The 14,110-nt window shown below is 48.4% G+C and overlaps 2 protein-coding genes across 4 annotated transcripts in view; one reads left to right on the forward strand and one right to left on the reverse strand.

Moving 5' to 3' along the window:
* The window catches only part of POU2F1 (POU class 2 homeobox 1), a 122,948-nt gene extending 121,870 nt beyond the window's left edge, over nt 1-1,078 (forward strand). The window contains exon 17 of the transcript XR_008731046.1: nt 137-1,078. The gene's annotated coding sequence lies outside the window, so the exon portion shown is untranslated. The remainder of the gene's footprint in view (nt 1-136) is intronic.
* Nucleotides 1,079-1,215: 137 nt separating this feature from the next.
* CD247 (CD247 molecule) overlaps nt 1,216-14,110 on the reverse strand; it is a 57,596-nt gene continuing 44,701 nt past the window's right edge. For 2 of the 3 annotated variants that reach the window (XM_005445494.4, XM_055702949.1), the window contains exons 2-8: nt 11,752-11,858; nt 9,015-9,068; nt 7,517-7,600; nt 6,763-6,798; nt 5,693-5,749; nt 3,776-3,817; nt 1,216-2,313 (exon numbers count right to left, since the gene is read on the reverse strand). In XM_005445494.4, the coding sequence (XP_005445551.1) occupies nt 2,248-2,313; nt 3,776-3,817; nt 5,693-5,749; nt 6,763-6,798; nt 7,517-7,600; nt 9,015-9,068; nt 11,752-11,858 (446 nt within the window). In that variant the 3' untranslated portion in view covers nt 1,216-2,247. The remainder of the gene's footprint in view (nt 2,314-3,775; nt 3,818-5,692; nt 5,750-6,762; nt 6,799-7,516; nt 7,601-9,014; nt 9,069-11,751; nt 11,859-14,110) is intronic. The other variant, XM_014285209.3, reaches the window with a different exon arrangement.

A 14,110-nucleotide genomic window follows, 5' to 3' on the forward strand; every position in this document is an offset into this window, starting at 1 on the left:
AATTCCCCTTCCCCGCAACGCTTCTAACTAGGCCAGAAGATTGTTCTTTATGCTCTTTGTCTTGTCAAAACGGGAGGAGCACCCAGGGTTTTTTTGCGCTCCGCTTGAAGCTTTTGTTCTACTTTTGTATTATCAGCTCTTCCCTTAGAAGAAAAAACAGCTTCAGTTGCTTCCCGAAGGCAAAGAGAAGATTCAGCTCACACCTACGGTGAGTGTCCCCGAAAGAAGTGTTGGATGCTCTTTGAAATGAAGATCCATTTATGTATAAAGAGCGTAAAGGTGATTTCCTGCTCCCCCCCCCCCCCCCCCCCCCCGAGTTTGTTCCCCATTGTTTAGTTGTTGGTATTTTATGACTGCTGAAACTTGTGACTTTTACATCTTGCAAATCGGGTTATTGTGATTTGACAAAAGGAAGCTATTTTCAGTACTCTTTGCTCTCGCATCAGGAACAAGAGGGCTTTGCAGGAGCCAGCTTCACTGCAGTTTTCAGCGCAGCTGTTTGAGGAGTCACCCAGTTCTCTCACATTTTTCTTGTCATTGCAGAAAACCAGTAAGGGATCTAGAAAATTAATTGCAAGAAATATTCATGTGCCACACACGGGATGTTACTTTTTTTTTTTTTTTTGCCCTAATTTAGTGTCTTGTAAATAAATATTCTTCAAAAGCTGCGGACACCTACTGCAGGTGCAGTGTTGCTATTTAAGAAGTTAGGCACAGCCTTGTAATTCACATAACAGCAAGTTTTTCTGCTGCTAACCCCGTCCCTTCAGAAATGAACACGTAGCCTCACCTGGGCATCGCCCGCAGCAGCAGCTCTTGCTCCCACAGCCTTCCATTAGCTCTGCTCCCTCTGGCGGGACTGGCGGGATGGGATAGACTGGCCAGCTCCCGACCCGAGTGAAAATGCCCTTCGCTTTGCTGGGCTGGTTTTGTCCTTGCCGAGTTGCTTACAGGCTTCACTGCAGAGTCTTGCAAGTCACCGGGCAAAGCTGGGGATGCAGCAGGGAGTGAGTGTCCCTTTAGTACTCAGGCGTACGGCATTTCTCCAACATCCCATCCCACCTCCCAGGATGTGTTTGGAAGCTCCCCTGTCGGGCTACTGTGCTCCTCAGCCTGCCCAGGAGCTGGCTGGGCGTGAGTCGGCCCAGCCAGCCTGACTGCACCAGCCGATGCGCTCGGGCCGTCCCCACAGCTGTTCACTGCGCACACGCACGCTCAGGCTTTTGACACTGGCTTTATTAATTCATCAGAAACACGTTACATTATTGCACTAGTATCTCTTTGAACGATACCTGCATCATCTTGTAAAGGTAAGCTGATGATAGACTGGTGTGGAAACTGCATTTACATTGGTTCTCCTACAGTGTCTGTTGCCCAGAAGTGGGAAGTTCTGCAGTGAGAGTTGCAGATGTTGCTAATGTGAGGGGGCAGATGTTTTCAGCCTCACGCTTCAGCCAAATGGGATTCTCCAGGGGGAGTTTTCCGGGCTTTCCCAGTATTGGTCTCTTTAGGAAAGCCCATTCTCCTGGGTTTCGTTGTAACGGGGGTATCGTCTGCTTTCTGAGAGGTCTCTTACGCAGGTTGCCCGGCTCATGTTTAGCTCCAGGTGCTGGATCAGCGGCGATGCCATCGCTTGATCTTTTCTTGGAGCTTAGTGCTCGTTTTCTTCACATTGCAAAGCTGGCATTCAGCCTCTGGCCTTCGCTACAGGAACATCACACTTCTTACTATCAAAGAAAAAAAGTCATCTTCCACTGGAGCAGTTTTTAGAAGGTAAATTTAAAGCAAAAAGTCTAGCTGGCCTGTGTCAAACATTCTGAAGATAAATACTACAGGAAATAACTGCAGCCCTGTATAGCTTTACAAGTTTTTTAAATGGAATGAAACCATAATTACATGATTGATACCCCTGGAAGGCAAGTAGCAAGAGCTACGGAAACAGCTGTGTCGGTAGGTGTGGTCTGCTTCCACAACAGAAATCTTACAAAAATCAGCCTAATAACCACTATTATTGGAAAGAACTTTACAGATCTGTGCATTTTAATAGCCAAAGCTTGCAATTGCGTGATTCAGGAGGGAAGGGAGAAGGGACTGACCCAAGTCCACACATGCTCCCTCCATGCACCAACCAAAGCAGGTTGTTGCACCGAGGAAATACACAGTGATTGTTTTGGATGACAAAGGCTTTCCCTCCTCCCTAAAGCAGGTGGGCATCTCCCTCTTGCCCATCCCCCCCGTGACTCCCACTTAGCGGGGGGGCAAAGGCTGCATTTGGAGAGCGTCATAAGTGTCCTTGGTCGCCGCACTGAGTCCCTGAAAAAGAGAAAAAGAGGTACACGTGTGAGTGCTTTAGTTTTCCCTAGCTGACTTGTCAGGAACAGGGTGGCAGGGGCTCGGTAACAAAATTCTAGATTTTTTTTTTTATTTTTTTTCCTACAGAGGTTTTTACTTGTGATTCCTTAGTCTTTGTATGGTGTCAATAGCTATCACTTATTCAGGGTGCATCTTGCCTTCAGGTGACTGTTACCAGCGTGACTACAGCAACTCATCCTAACCAGTCGGAGTACGTTTTATTGGCGTATTATTGACTACCAAGAGCTAACTGGTGCTGGAGTCAGCTTCGGTAACTAAACGAATAGACGTCAGATTCTGAGCTTCGTTCTCTAGATTTCTCCTCTTTAATTTGGAAGGGAAGTCAGGTGCAGCTCTGGGTGAGTTGGCAGCAGGGCTTCAGATGGCTGAGAACCCCGGGAAGCATCTCCTCACACCCCTTCCTGCGACGCAGCAGTCCTCCTCCCGCCAGCCTGCTCTGGTGGTGGGAAGTCGGCTGTAAGGGGCGAGTCACCGACCCCTGCTGCCGCCGTGGCACCCACTGCTCCAAGAGCAGGGCGCTGCAAGACGTGGCGGAGCCACAGGTCAGCCCAGGAGGCCACCAGGGCAGAGGTAACGGTAATGGGGGCTTCTGTGAGTGAGGATTTAGTAAGACAGGTGGCACCTGCTTGTAAAACTTGTAGCTAGCCTTCACTCTGCTATGAATGTAGTGGCACGCCGAGTGTGTTGATAAGATACTGCTGCTTATCAGCTACCTGTGAATATCGCGGCAGAGCAGCTTTTGAGGAAAAGTGCCGTTAGCTACAAACCTGCCACATTACAGGAAAACTGCCTGGCACGTCCTGCACCAGAAGGACTTTTTTAATACATACTCTTGTCATTTTGAGATGTCAGTGGCAACGCACAGGCTTCTACAGAAAATAAAATGTATCTTGGAACAGCTGTGCATGGTGGCCCAAATAATGAGGACCCCATGCCCTCCGTTAGGTCTGTGCAGCACTGAAGCTGGCCCCGCACACCAGGGGGCCAGAGGTGCTGACCAGTTTGTACACTGGAGTGAGATGGGCTGAACCACCGCTGCCTGGAGTTACGACAGCGTCGGGCAGCCTGAAGGTTTCTGTTAACCAGCTCGGAGACAGAGCTGCATGCGACATCTGCTGCAGTCCAAAGGTGCTGCTGCAAGATGTAGGACTGTGGAGATGGTTCCTACCAGAGCAGCTCCACAGGCGTTCCTGCCGGTTGTATTTAGAACATGCAGCCACTTTACCGAAGCACCAGCAGTGTGGTCTTTGCCCTGAATCTGAGTAACTGCCCTCGGAAAGGTGCTTTTACAGCTCAGCATCATCCTGCGTCACTAACGCTGCGGTCAGGTATGTAAGTAACTACAGGCTCCAGTTAAGCCGTGAAGATAGCTGAGAGGAGCAGCTGCTGGGCATTTGCTTACCTGGTAGACCCCTTCATTCCCTTTGCCTCGCCGCCTCTGCTGCTTTGGGAAAGAAAAACAGCCATAGATTAACGGGGGCTTTCCCAGTTATGCAAGAAGAAAAGAAACCCCTGATTTGCCCCATCCTGTGGCGAGGGTCAGCAGGTGTGCTTGGCCTGGGCACCCTCTGCACTGTGAAATCTGGACCAGCCCAGACGTGCTGCAAGGGCTGTGAAAGAGAAAACAGCAAGGACTGGAAACAAAAGGAAGTTACTTTGGTTTGCCGACATATTTTCCTGTCATACTGTTACAATCCTGCTATTTCTCTGATTTACTGTATGTCTAGAGATTTGGCAGTGTTCCTATAGACACCGGTTGTTTTATGAGCTGAAGGCACACCTGGAAGAAATGGGGCTGCATTTTTTTGAGTTGCTGCATGTCACCTGGTGCCTGAGGGACTCTGCGCTCTGTTGGACAAACGTGGGTAAGCAAGTAAATTCTCCAGCACACGTTTTGTAAGCTTTCTAGATGTTTGAAGGAACTGCAGATAAGGCTGTCTGAGGACAAAGTCACCCAGGATTCAGTGAAACAGGTACTGGGACTGTCACGGTACAAGCAGAGCACACGAACAAGGTCACTCAGACCAGCCGCGTACAAAGAAAAAGGTTCTTGAACCCCCTCGCTGCTGCATTCGCAGGAGCTGCCAGGCAAAGCAGCTGAGCTGTGCACGAGCATCCGACATCCAGGTGAGAAGCAGGGAGAGCAGAGCTCGCAGCCCCCTGGCTGGAGGCTGGCACGTCAGAAGCGCCCCACTGCAGCGGAGCACTGCCTGCGTCACCAACATCTGTCAGGGAGCAGCGCCTGCCACAACTACAACTGCAGCAGCCGGTTAAATGATCACGCGTCTAGAATGGCACAAGGGTTTTGGCGTTCCATCCCCCCAGTAACAGAAACATTCACGAAAACACCGAGCAGCTTCATAAACCCATAGCTCGTAACCTGGGCTTGGCTATGGCAGAGGCTCATTAGAATCAAAAAGGGGAGAGGATTAAATGTCCGTGTTGCTTCAACATTTCTCAACACTCAACTTTGTTTTGAAATGCCCCCATTTTCATGTTGCGGAGGGAAATAAAAAGTTTTGTGTAAGACACTGACATAAAATAGAACCTGTGTAGGTCACAGCAATTTTTCCTTTTGCCATAAGCAGCGTACCCAGAGGGTTTGTTTTCCCACCAGCTTCCCTCCCCCCGCAGTTTGTGCACAGAGCTAAACCCGTCCCTTTGCTGCCAGCCTGCGACGTAACTGCTGCGCTCCTTCCCGAGCATTTGAGAGCGGCGGTGGAGGAAGGAGAATGTTTCCCCCACCACTTCCCTCAAAACGGGCACAGACGCTCCCCGTGCCTATAGAGCAGGGCAGCCTGGACAGCCCGTGGAGGGGAACCGGGAACCTCCCGCTCTGAACTACTCTGCAGGAACATGCTCAGCTAGTGCCAGTTGCCGGGCCACAGGCACTGCAGTGCTTGAAACCAGATGTTTCCTTCATCTGTTCCTCACCCACCTCATACCCTCTGTCCCCTCCGCTGGGGCAGCCGTCAGAATTTTGCTGTCCCAAAGCTGAAATGTTTTCCCTTGACATTGTCAGCCTGCCCAGGGATGCTGCTGCTGTACAGGCGCTTTCTCATAGCGATGGGACAAGGCGGACTGTCCGATCTCCACCTTGTACAGCCACTGCAACGCTACAGCTACACGTCTGACTTACTGCTGCACCAAACACACCGCGTACTGCAGGAAATGGGTACCTGCTGTCAGCTGTGCTTGCAGGTGCTGTGCAACACGGGGACTCCCTTGTGCAAGGCAGCTGGGGCTACCGCTCTGTAAGGGAGCGGCAATGAAGGTTTTTTCATCCCGGGCTTTCACCAGGAAGGAAAGTAGGACTCACCTCTCCCTTCATTCCGATTTCACTGTATGCCTCGCCCATCTTGTCCTTCTGGAGTGACTGCAAGCAGAGAAGGGGTAAGAGTCAGCATGTTAGAAGAATGACTACACTCCAAGCCTGTGCTTCTGGGATTGCCTTGCCTTCAAAACTCCGATATATTCCAGAGAAGGCGGCACAGTGGTGGGACTTGACTGATGTGCATTTAAGTAGATGCTATACATGATCAAACCTGCTTAGCATATCAATACCACCTCAACCCCAAACACTTAAATGATTGTAACTCTACCCTCAGCCAAGTCACTTATCTAGACTGGCGCCAGATACTACAGTCAAAGCTCTCCGAAGAAAAGCTTTAAGCAGCATTTGTTCAGGAGACAAACCCAAACAAGAAGCTCAGGCCCAGAGAAAAGGGAAGTCTAACACTGCAGGGTGAAGGTTAAGAAAGAGGAGCTCTTCCTTCCTCCATCCAGGGAAGCGGTTCCCAAATGCTTATCACCAGCTGTGATCAGAGCGTCTGCTTCAATAACGATGAAGACCAGCCTTGGAAACCAGCTCATTTCTCAGCAAGCACTGAACACCCAGAAAGACCTGAGTTAAGACACGAGCATCAGCATTCATATATCTATCCTTTGGAGCACGGACCACCACATTCGGCCAGAGTTCAATCAATTACATCAAGATGTTCCCAAGCAGCCGCGCTTAGATGCAGTGGCATTTGGCCTTTGTCAGACAGGCTTGAGAACAAGCACATAAAATACTGCAGCACCAGTCACATGGGACGAAGGCTGGTTAGTCACTAATGGCTAATATAAAAGGGATCAGCAGGTGTCTTGATCCAAATCCTTTTCCCCATCTGCCCAGGCATTCAATGTTTTTCTCCTATCACAGAGAAATGAGTAGAAATTTTCTAGCAAAAAAGGAGGGGTAGAAGGGAAGAGAAGTCTTTGAAAGCAGCTGTTAAGGTTGAACCAAGGCTGAAATTGGGCAGGGGGGAAAAAACATCCCTAATGAAATAGAAGCTGCTATTTCCAGCCATCCCTCCCTCTCCTCTCTCTCCACCTCTCACTACTCACGGTGTAGACGGTGTCCTGAGGGTTCTTTCTTCTCTGCTGTAAAACAAAAGAAGTAAGTTGCCCACGTGTTGCACTACCAGCATCCCCCCCCCACCTTGTATGTGCCTGTGCATTTGCTTTAAGGCCCCGCTGCGGCTCGAGGGACGGGCCGTGCCCGTTGCAGCCCACCTTGCCTCCACCCATAAGGCTTTGTTAAGACAACCTGTTCTCTGGAAGTTTGATTTAATTTTAATAATTGATAACACTTAGTTCTTCTCTGCTCAGTCCCTACAGCTGTTGCCTGCAGGCAAGCCCTACACACTGATGCAGGTTTCCCCTCCCTTTTCCTTTGAAACTGTTGGTCTCTGCAGCAGAAACAGTTGTTTTGGCTGCTGCTTTACTTTGTCGGTGCTTGTTTGGCAGCATCACGTGCAGCGAGCTCTTGTGAAACACCCACTCCTGCCTTGCCTGCTCCGCATCCGCCCCAAGGCTGGGTGTCACTTCCTATTCTGGGTGGCTGCAAGTTCTCAGCACAGTGGCTGCGGGGTGGGGGTGCAGGGGGCGAAGATCAAAGGAGAGGGGGGAAGGTTTCCTCTTGTCCCTGCCACGCTGCCAGACGCCTGAGTTACTACACAGATTTTGCCGTTCCCTCTCCAGGAAGGCACTGGTGCTTAGCAAACACGTGACGACTGCCTGCACGTTTAAACAGCGGTTACACATGAGAAGGAAGGAACCAGATCAGAAGTAAAAAGGTGCGTATGTGGGAGGTAGTTACCTGGTGTCTCCCGCCCAGCTCAGGGTCTGCACCTCGCTTTGCCCCCAGAACATCGTATTCATCTCTCTGTCCACGAGACAGTTTCTGAAACAAGTAAGAAGCAATGATGGACATTATGATCATGAGAAAACGTGTCTTGACTTAACGCAGGAAAAGAAAGGGAACCCACCTTGGTGTCCATGAGTACTGTAACCGAGCTAGAAATTATTTCTACCCTTAATGCAACTGTCAACAAAAATGTCTCCGACTAAGCCATGGAAATGACAAACAGTAGGCTGCGCAGCACAGAACCACAAGGCATTGCATCCAGAACCTTTCTTAAGTAGGAATAAGTTGAAAATGAGAGTGCGAGGGGGAAGGTCTCTGACTTTCATGCTTTCTGTCATACTGGTGGGTGAAGATCCATAAGCTTGATTTTTTCATGCAGAACAACTCATCTAAATTTGCGTTGAGAAGCTACAGAAATTTTATGCCCAACACATTTCTTAGGTGGGAAAGGTTACCTTGGAAGAAGGCAAAGGAAAGATTTCAGGTCAGAATAACAGCTGACAGAGTGCTACTGAAAAGGTGACAGGCAACACTTTGAAAAAAATGCATTAGCGTTCATCTATTACACAGTTAAACTCATCACAGGATGTGGCTATGGTCAAAAGCATGAGAGAAAAAAACCCTAAAATACAACTAGACATAGCAAAAATAGCTAGAGTTTAATGGTGCCATGAGTGAGCAATTTAGCTTGGAAGGACAGACAGGATCTTCCATCTGTCCTTTCAGTGCCTGAAGAGCCATCCGCTGCTTGCAGTGACCAGGGCACAGCAGATGGGGTACACCTCTGGTATGATCTAGTACAACAGATCTGGCTGCAGAGCAACAGGAAAGTCCAGGGCCAGAGACAGCCAAGCTGGGATGACTCAGGCTCCACAAGTTTGATGACACAAGGAGCTACAGCCACCCAAAGCCAGCAATGCAGCGTTCCTGGGCATCTGTCCTTTCTCCAGACCGCATTAAATAACAATCAGCAGCATGGCTTGTGGCATGCCTGTGAGTCACCGGAGGGGTGCAGAGTGGCCCCAGCAGGCGCTGCAAGCTGACTGCAGAGGGCCGGGTGAGCAACTGGGGCGTGCACACCATGTATAACAGTCCGGTGTCTGCACACACACAGCTCTGGCAGGTGGTTTACATGGTGCAGCACACCGAGCACTGCCTCTGAAACAGTCAGGGTTCCTGATATACCTTCAGCTCATTGGATCAAATCAGGAGCCTACAGCCTATCTCTCCGTCTAGCATCCAGCCAGATAAGTGACAACAGAAGCTGCCCTTGTCAGGTGTTGATCTTTTCTCCTTACAACTGCTGTGCTGCACACTTGGGTACAGTGCTTTCATTAGCTGGGTCATCCAAAGATTTTCAGATCCACAGGCAATTCACTACCTGTAAGTGCCCGAAAAGGTCTGTCTGGGTAGCAGATTTGAAAACGAACAAAACCCAGTAGTTACTTACATTGTACAGATCATCCTGACCTGGTCGCAGCTGTGGTTGAGAGGCCTGGCTAAGCTGGAAGAGAGAGCATACCGTGAGCAGAGAGACAGTGGCTCCGTTCAGTACGTTCATTCCCCCTCCCCTACAAGTTAGTCATCAGAAACAGGGTAGCCCATAAAGCAGCCCCCTGTGGCACCAGTGGGGCTACAGGCAATTCAAGCCACTGCTGCGCTGGCACTTTATCAGCCAGGGCATTTTACTTGCATGTAACACCAGGTCTCAGCTACTCAAAGTATCTGGCGCCACCCCCATACACTGATTTTGCATTCCTGTTGGGTGCATATCATAATCCTGTGCTATCGAAAGGAGCTCCAGCAGGCTCTAAAATCATACCTGCAGCCTGTGTTAAAAAACCCTGGGTATCTGGGGCTGCTAACAACCAAAAGCACCCCCCAAGATCCCAGTCCTCCAGCAAGAGTGCTGCCTGCAAAGTTCCTGGGTGTCCTCGGCTTCAGAGGGCACAGGGGATCCCCGTGCCCCTTGGGAGCAGCACCTGGCTTGCGAGGCTGCGGTGCCACCATGGTAAATTGGTGTAAGTGGCAACTAAGAAGGAGGTAAAGGATTTCCCTTCTGTAGCTACTCTTTGGCACAGCTGCTCACAATATTTATGAGCGGTCAACTGCTAAGCCAAACTTTCAGGTAAAAAAGGGCAGTTTTAGGTCAGTGAGAACAAATGCTTTGTGTTCCAGTCTTTAAAAAACAAAGGCATCAAACTACAGTCTGCATTGCTTTAGCCTTCTTGAGTTATTATCATATGTTAAATTCTTTATTAAAAGTTACTTTCTAGCTAGGTTTCTATTTAGGCATAGGATAAACTTGCCTTTCTTTTTTAAAATCATATTTAAGTTACCTCCCTGAACCTTTGGTGGGACCAGTAATTTACCAAGCATCTAATCCATGTTTCTTGCAACGGAGCCTAAATGTTCATGTGCATTGGCCATGTGCTCCATCAACAAAAAACTCCCAACAGAGCCCCAGAGACGAGGCTATGCTCTTGGCAAAAGTCTCCACAAACAATTCCTTCGGCCAGGAGATGAGGTGAGAGATACCACAGCTCTGAAGATTTGTTGAAAAGTCCTAGGTCTGGGACAAGACCAAGACCCCCTTGGAAGATGCTCCGCTAGCTTCTTGGTGCTTTACGGTGGCATTTCAGCTGCAACGCCTCTGCTGCTTTCAGCTGCGAGGCTCCAGTGTAACCACAGGCACGGCTTTCCCCTTCCTTCTACTGCCTTTCCTCGTGCAGCAGCTTACTCGCTGCAGCTGAACACGATGCACGTTACCAGCAAACAGCTAGGCACACCAGGAGGACAGCGAGCCCTCCCAGACCTAGAGGGGAGGGATGCTGCCTCTGACCAGGAGCCATTTCCAGCTCCAGCTCTGCCCCCACAGGGAGCACCAGCGGAGAGACCCCACTAGCTGCTGCCCCCATGGCAGCAAACTCCAGACACGCTCTGGCTGGGGGAGGAAGAGTGGCTGGCAAGCGCACGGCAGCTCCCTGTGCCGGCTTCACGCTCCTCCTTGGATGCTTTGCTGAGCCCCCCTTACCCACCGCGCTCCTGGCCACAGCAGCAGCAGGCAGGGCACAGAGCTCCTGCCTGCAGGGACAACGCAAGCTCTGCACGCCCCAGCAGCCTCCAGAACACTTCAAGTCCCAGAGCAGCACTTTCATCTGCAAGTCAGAATTTACACTGGCAAGAAAAAAGGCTTCTCCCTTACTGTTACCAAATTCTGCTCCTTTCCTCCAAACATCCCTCCCTCCCTCTGGGTTCAGCACTGGCTTTGCAGTCCTGAGAGAAGATCCCACTGCTGAGCCAGTGGGGCACCAGTAGCAGTGCTACATCACCCCATCAGGGCTCCTGCCGGTGATCTCAGCTGTGACCCGGCAAGAAGCAAGGTGAGATCCCAAGTGCAGCAAGCCTTTGCTTCTGGAGGAAGCTGAGCCACATGTACAGGGAGCGGTCAAGACACCTTTTCACCTCCTAAGGCTTGGTGGAAAGCACCATTGCACTGGAGTGCCCTGTGCTGGAGAGAGGCAGGTAACTCCTCTCCTACAATTAGCAGAGCTCGCAGAGCACGTATGTGTCTGGAAAGGGACATACCTCCGTTGCGTTACGTTGTCTTCTTCCACAGAAGTGCACTAAAGCCACTAAGTGTCTCCCTAGATGCTGAACAGCTGCTGGATGGTAACAACAGCCCATCAAGCTGTGTCCGTCCTGTCTCCCTGACTCCTCTCCTGTGGCTGTTGGGGTTGTATCGTTTGCATCACCACACTCATACTATCGAAGAAGTTTGATTTATTGAGGTATTTTAATACATCTTTTACAAGCTTAGCATTTATCCTGAATTTTCTGTATATCCCCTCCTCTCTTTCCAATGACAAAGCAGCAGAATAAACCACATCACTATTGATCAGGCATTTCCCAGGTGCAATATCCAGAATCTCTTCATCCATAACTGCAGCATCAAAACACCCTCGTAATACTCTCTTCCTCAACTTTCATGAGCCTCAGAAAGAACTCCCCCAGATTGCTCAGGTTAGCACCAGAAAAGGAGGGAAGTAAAATACCAAAAAAGAGCAAACAAAAAAATAAAAGGTCTTCTTCTAAGAAACATGCTTCCCCTCCACCCCCACTTTCCAGCTCAGACCAACTTGTTTACACCACCAAAGCCAAATGCATCAGTGTTTGGATAGACTGACCTTTGTTTTCACAAAAAGGGCTGTCATGATGACTGCGTAAATGAAGAGGAATCCGTCCAGTAAGTAGCAGAGTCTTGGGTCTGTCAGTCCAAGAACTGGTACAGCATCTGTACAGAAACATCAGACACATCAACGAACAAGGGCATTTGTATCACTGGGTGCTTGACGACATAAATGTGGCAGTGCTGCATAGTGCTTCATGAAAAAACAGCCAGTATGAGGGCAAGCCTGTCCATTTGCAATGGAGATGTAAATCTGAATAAGCATCATAGGATTAATTAGGTCAGAAGGCATCACTGCAGGTCCAACCCTCTCTCTAAACAGGGTCAGTTAGAGCAGCCTGTCCAGGACCTCAGCCAGCTGGGTTAGGGCATCTCCAAGGATGGAATCATTTGTAACCTCCCTCAACCAATACAGGACATTTTTCCCAGAGTATCCCAACCCTCAGAGTCTGGGCTCTGCTCCCTGCGGCTCGCAGGGATGGGTCAGGGAGCAAGCGCAGGATCTGCATGGAGTTAGTCAAGGATTGCTAACACCACAGTTACTCCAAGAAAGCCTCACACAGATTTATCTTCTGGGAAAACCCAGCAGCATCTCCTGTAGGGATTCATTACTGGGCCTGGTTAGGGGTTCCTTCATCTACTGAAACTTGTGTATGTATAACAAAATATGTCCATTTGGACAAAATTTTAGAGAAGGGCTTCTCAGGACGAAATTTTGTGTTAAATGTAAAGAAAGATTGACACCGCCATAGTCATCCAGAGATCCAGGCTGAAATTGCTATTCTATTTTATTCAGAAGAGGAATCTGAAGGTGTATCTCCTGTATCCCAGCTTATATATTGTAGCCATAAAGCTGCAGTGTCTTCTGTGTGAGAGTTCTCTTGGGCTTCCAGTTTGGGGATGTTGGAGACCATTAATCGTGAGAAGAGAGCTATGGGCAGGAGAGACAGACTTTCAACCCCAGAGATCAGGACACATCCGTAAGATACCCCTGAGACACCCTGATATGCTTTCAGTTTGAGAGGAGGATTTTAAACCTGAATTCCCTGCACGGGAACCTCAACTGGCTGCCTCTTGTTGGATGGATCACACCCGAAAGAGTTTTATTTTGTATTTGTTTTTAAAAGAAGTGTTAAAATTTTTCTGAGGGAGAAAAATCTACTACTACCCTAATTGAGAGCTCAATAAAATTGTTACTCAGAAGATGTTGATGTTAATTTCCTAATCAACATTTCGTATGTTTATACTCTGACCGCATCAAGCAAGGCACAGAATATTATTGGTCTTCAGCAGCTAAAACTGATGAAACTGCCCCTGTATCAGTTCATAAACACTTTGTAAGTTCACAAATGTAACTAAAAAAAACAAAAAACCCCATTTAAAAAAAAAACCAAACAAACCAACGACAAACCAAGCATCAACCAGTGAAAGCAATTCAGGTCAAGAAGTCTAAGTCACTACAGATCCAATATACAGCTCCAGGTCCATCCCTAAGGGAAAAACTATTGCACATTTACTTAAAAAAAAAATCACTTCAAAATTAATCTGAGATGTGTGTTGTACAAAGAATTAGAGTTCAAAAGAGAAAGACAAGAATAACCAAGAGCCTGTGAAGCCCTTCAATGAAGATAAATTGAGAAGAATTGGTACGATTAATCTCTTTCCTAAGGCAAAGTACGGCAATTCTTATTAACTACATGTGATGGAGGGTAGTTGAACCACTCAGCGCAGCGCTTCAAGGTGCAGTTACTCCAGCACTGAGTGTGAGACGCTTCTGCATGCTAGGGTTTCTCCCTGGCCCATCAGGAGGAATTTCTGATTTCATTACAAGAAACTTGCAGATAACATTCAACGAGTACACACTCACTGCTGTAAGGAAGTCTCCTTTGCAGAAATAAAGTTAATGATGATGGCCCGTCGCACTGCTCAAGTGTGCAATTTGTATAAAGTGTGACTGAAAAGCCGTGCCTGGATACATGGTAATGTAATTGTAAATTCTCTGAGAGCCTAACACAACCAGAAAAAAACCCAACCATTTCCAAACAGCACATTTGTTTGCTAGCTAGAACTAGGAGGTCACATTCTTTTGTTTAAAAATCATGCATTTAGAAACAAATCCATAGAAATAAATTAAGATTAAGTTTCTAGATGGTTTTCCTTCTTCCCCTCCTCTTTCTATTATTTTAAAAAGAAGGTTCAAGGCATTTTATAAACAATAACCTTCACCACATTTTTTCCAGGATTATAAAACTTAATGTACATGGGGTAAATGCACAGAGGGAGATTAAGTTATTTGCCCACCGTTGTATATTAAACCAACAAACAAACCAAGATTAGTTTCCTAGAGGTTTGCTTCC

Source organism: Falco cherrug, chromosome 2, assembly GCF_023634085.1.
Source record: "Falco cherrug isolate bFalChe1 chromosome 2, bFalChe1.pri, whole genome shotgun sequence".
Classification (NCBI taxonomy): Eukaryota; Metazoa; Chordata; class Aves; order Falconiformes; family Falconidae; genus Falco; species Falco cherrug.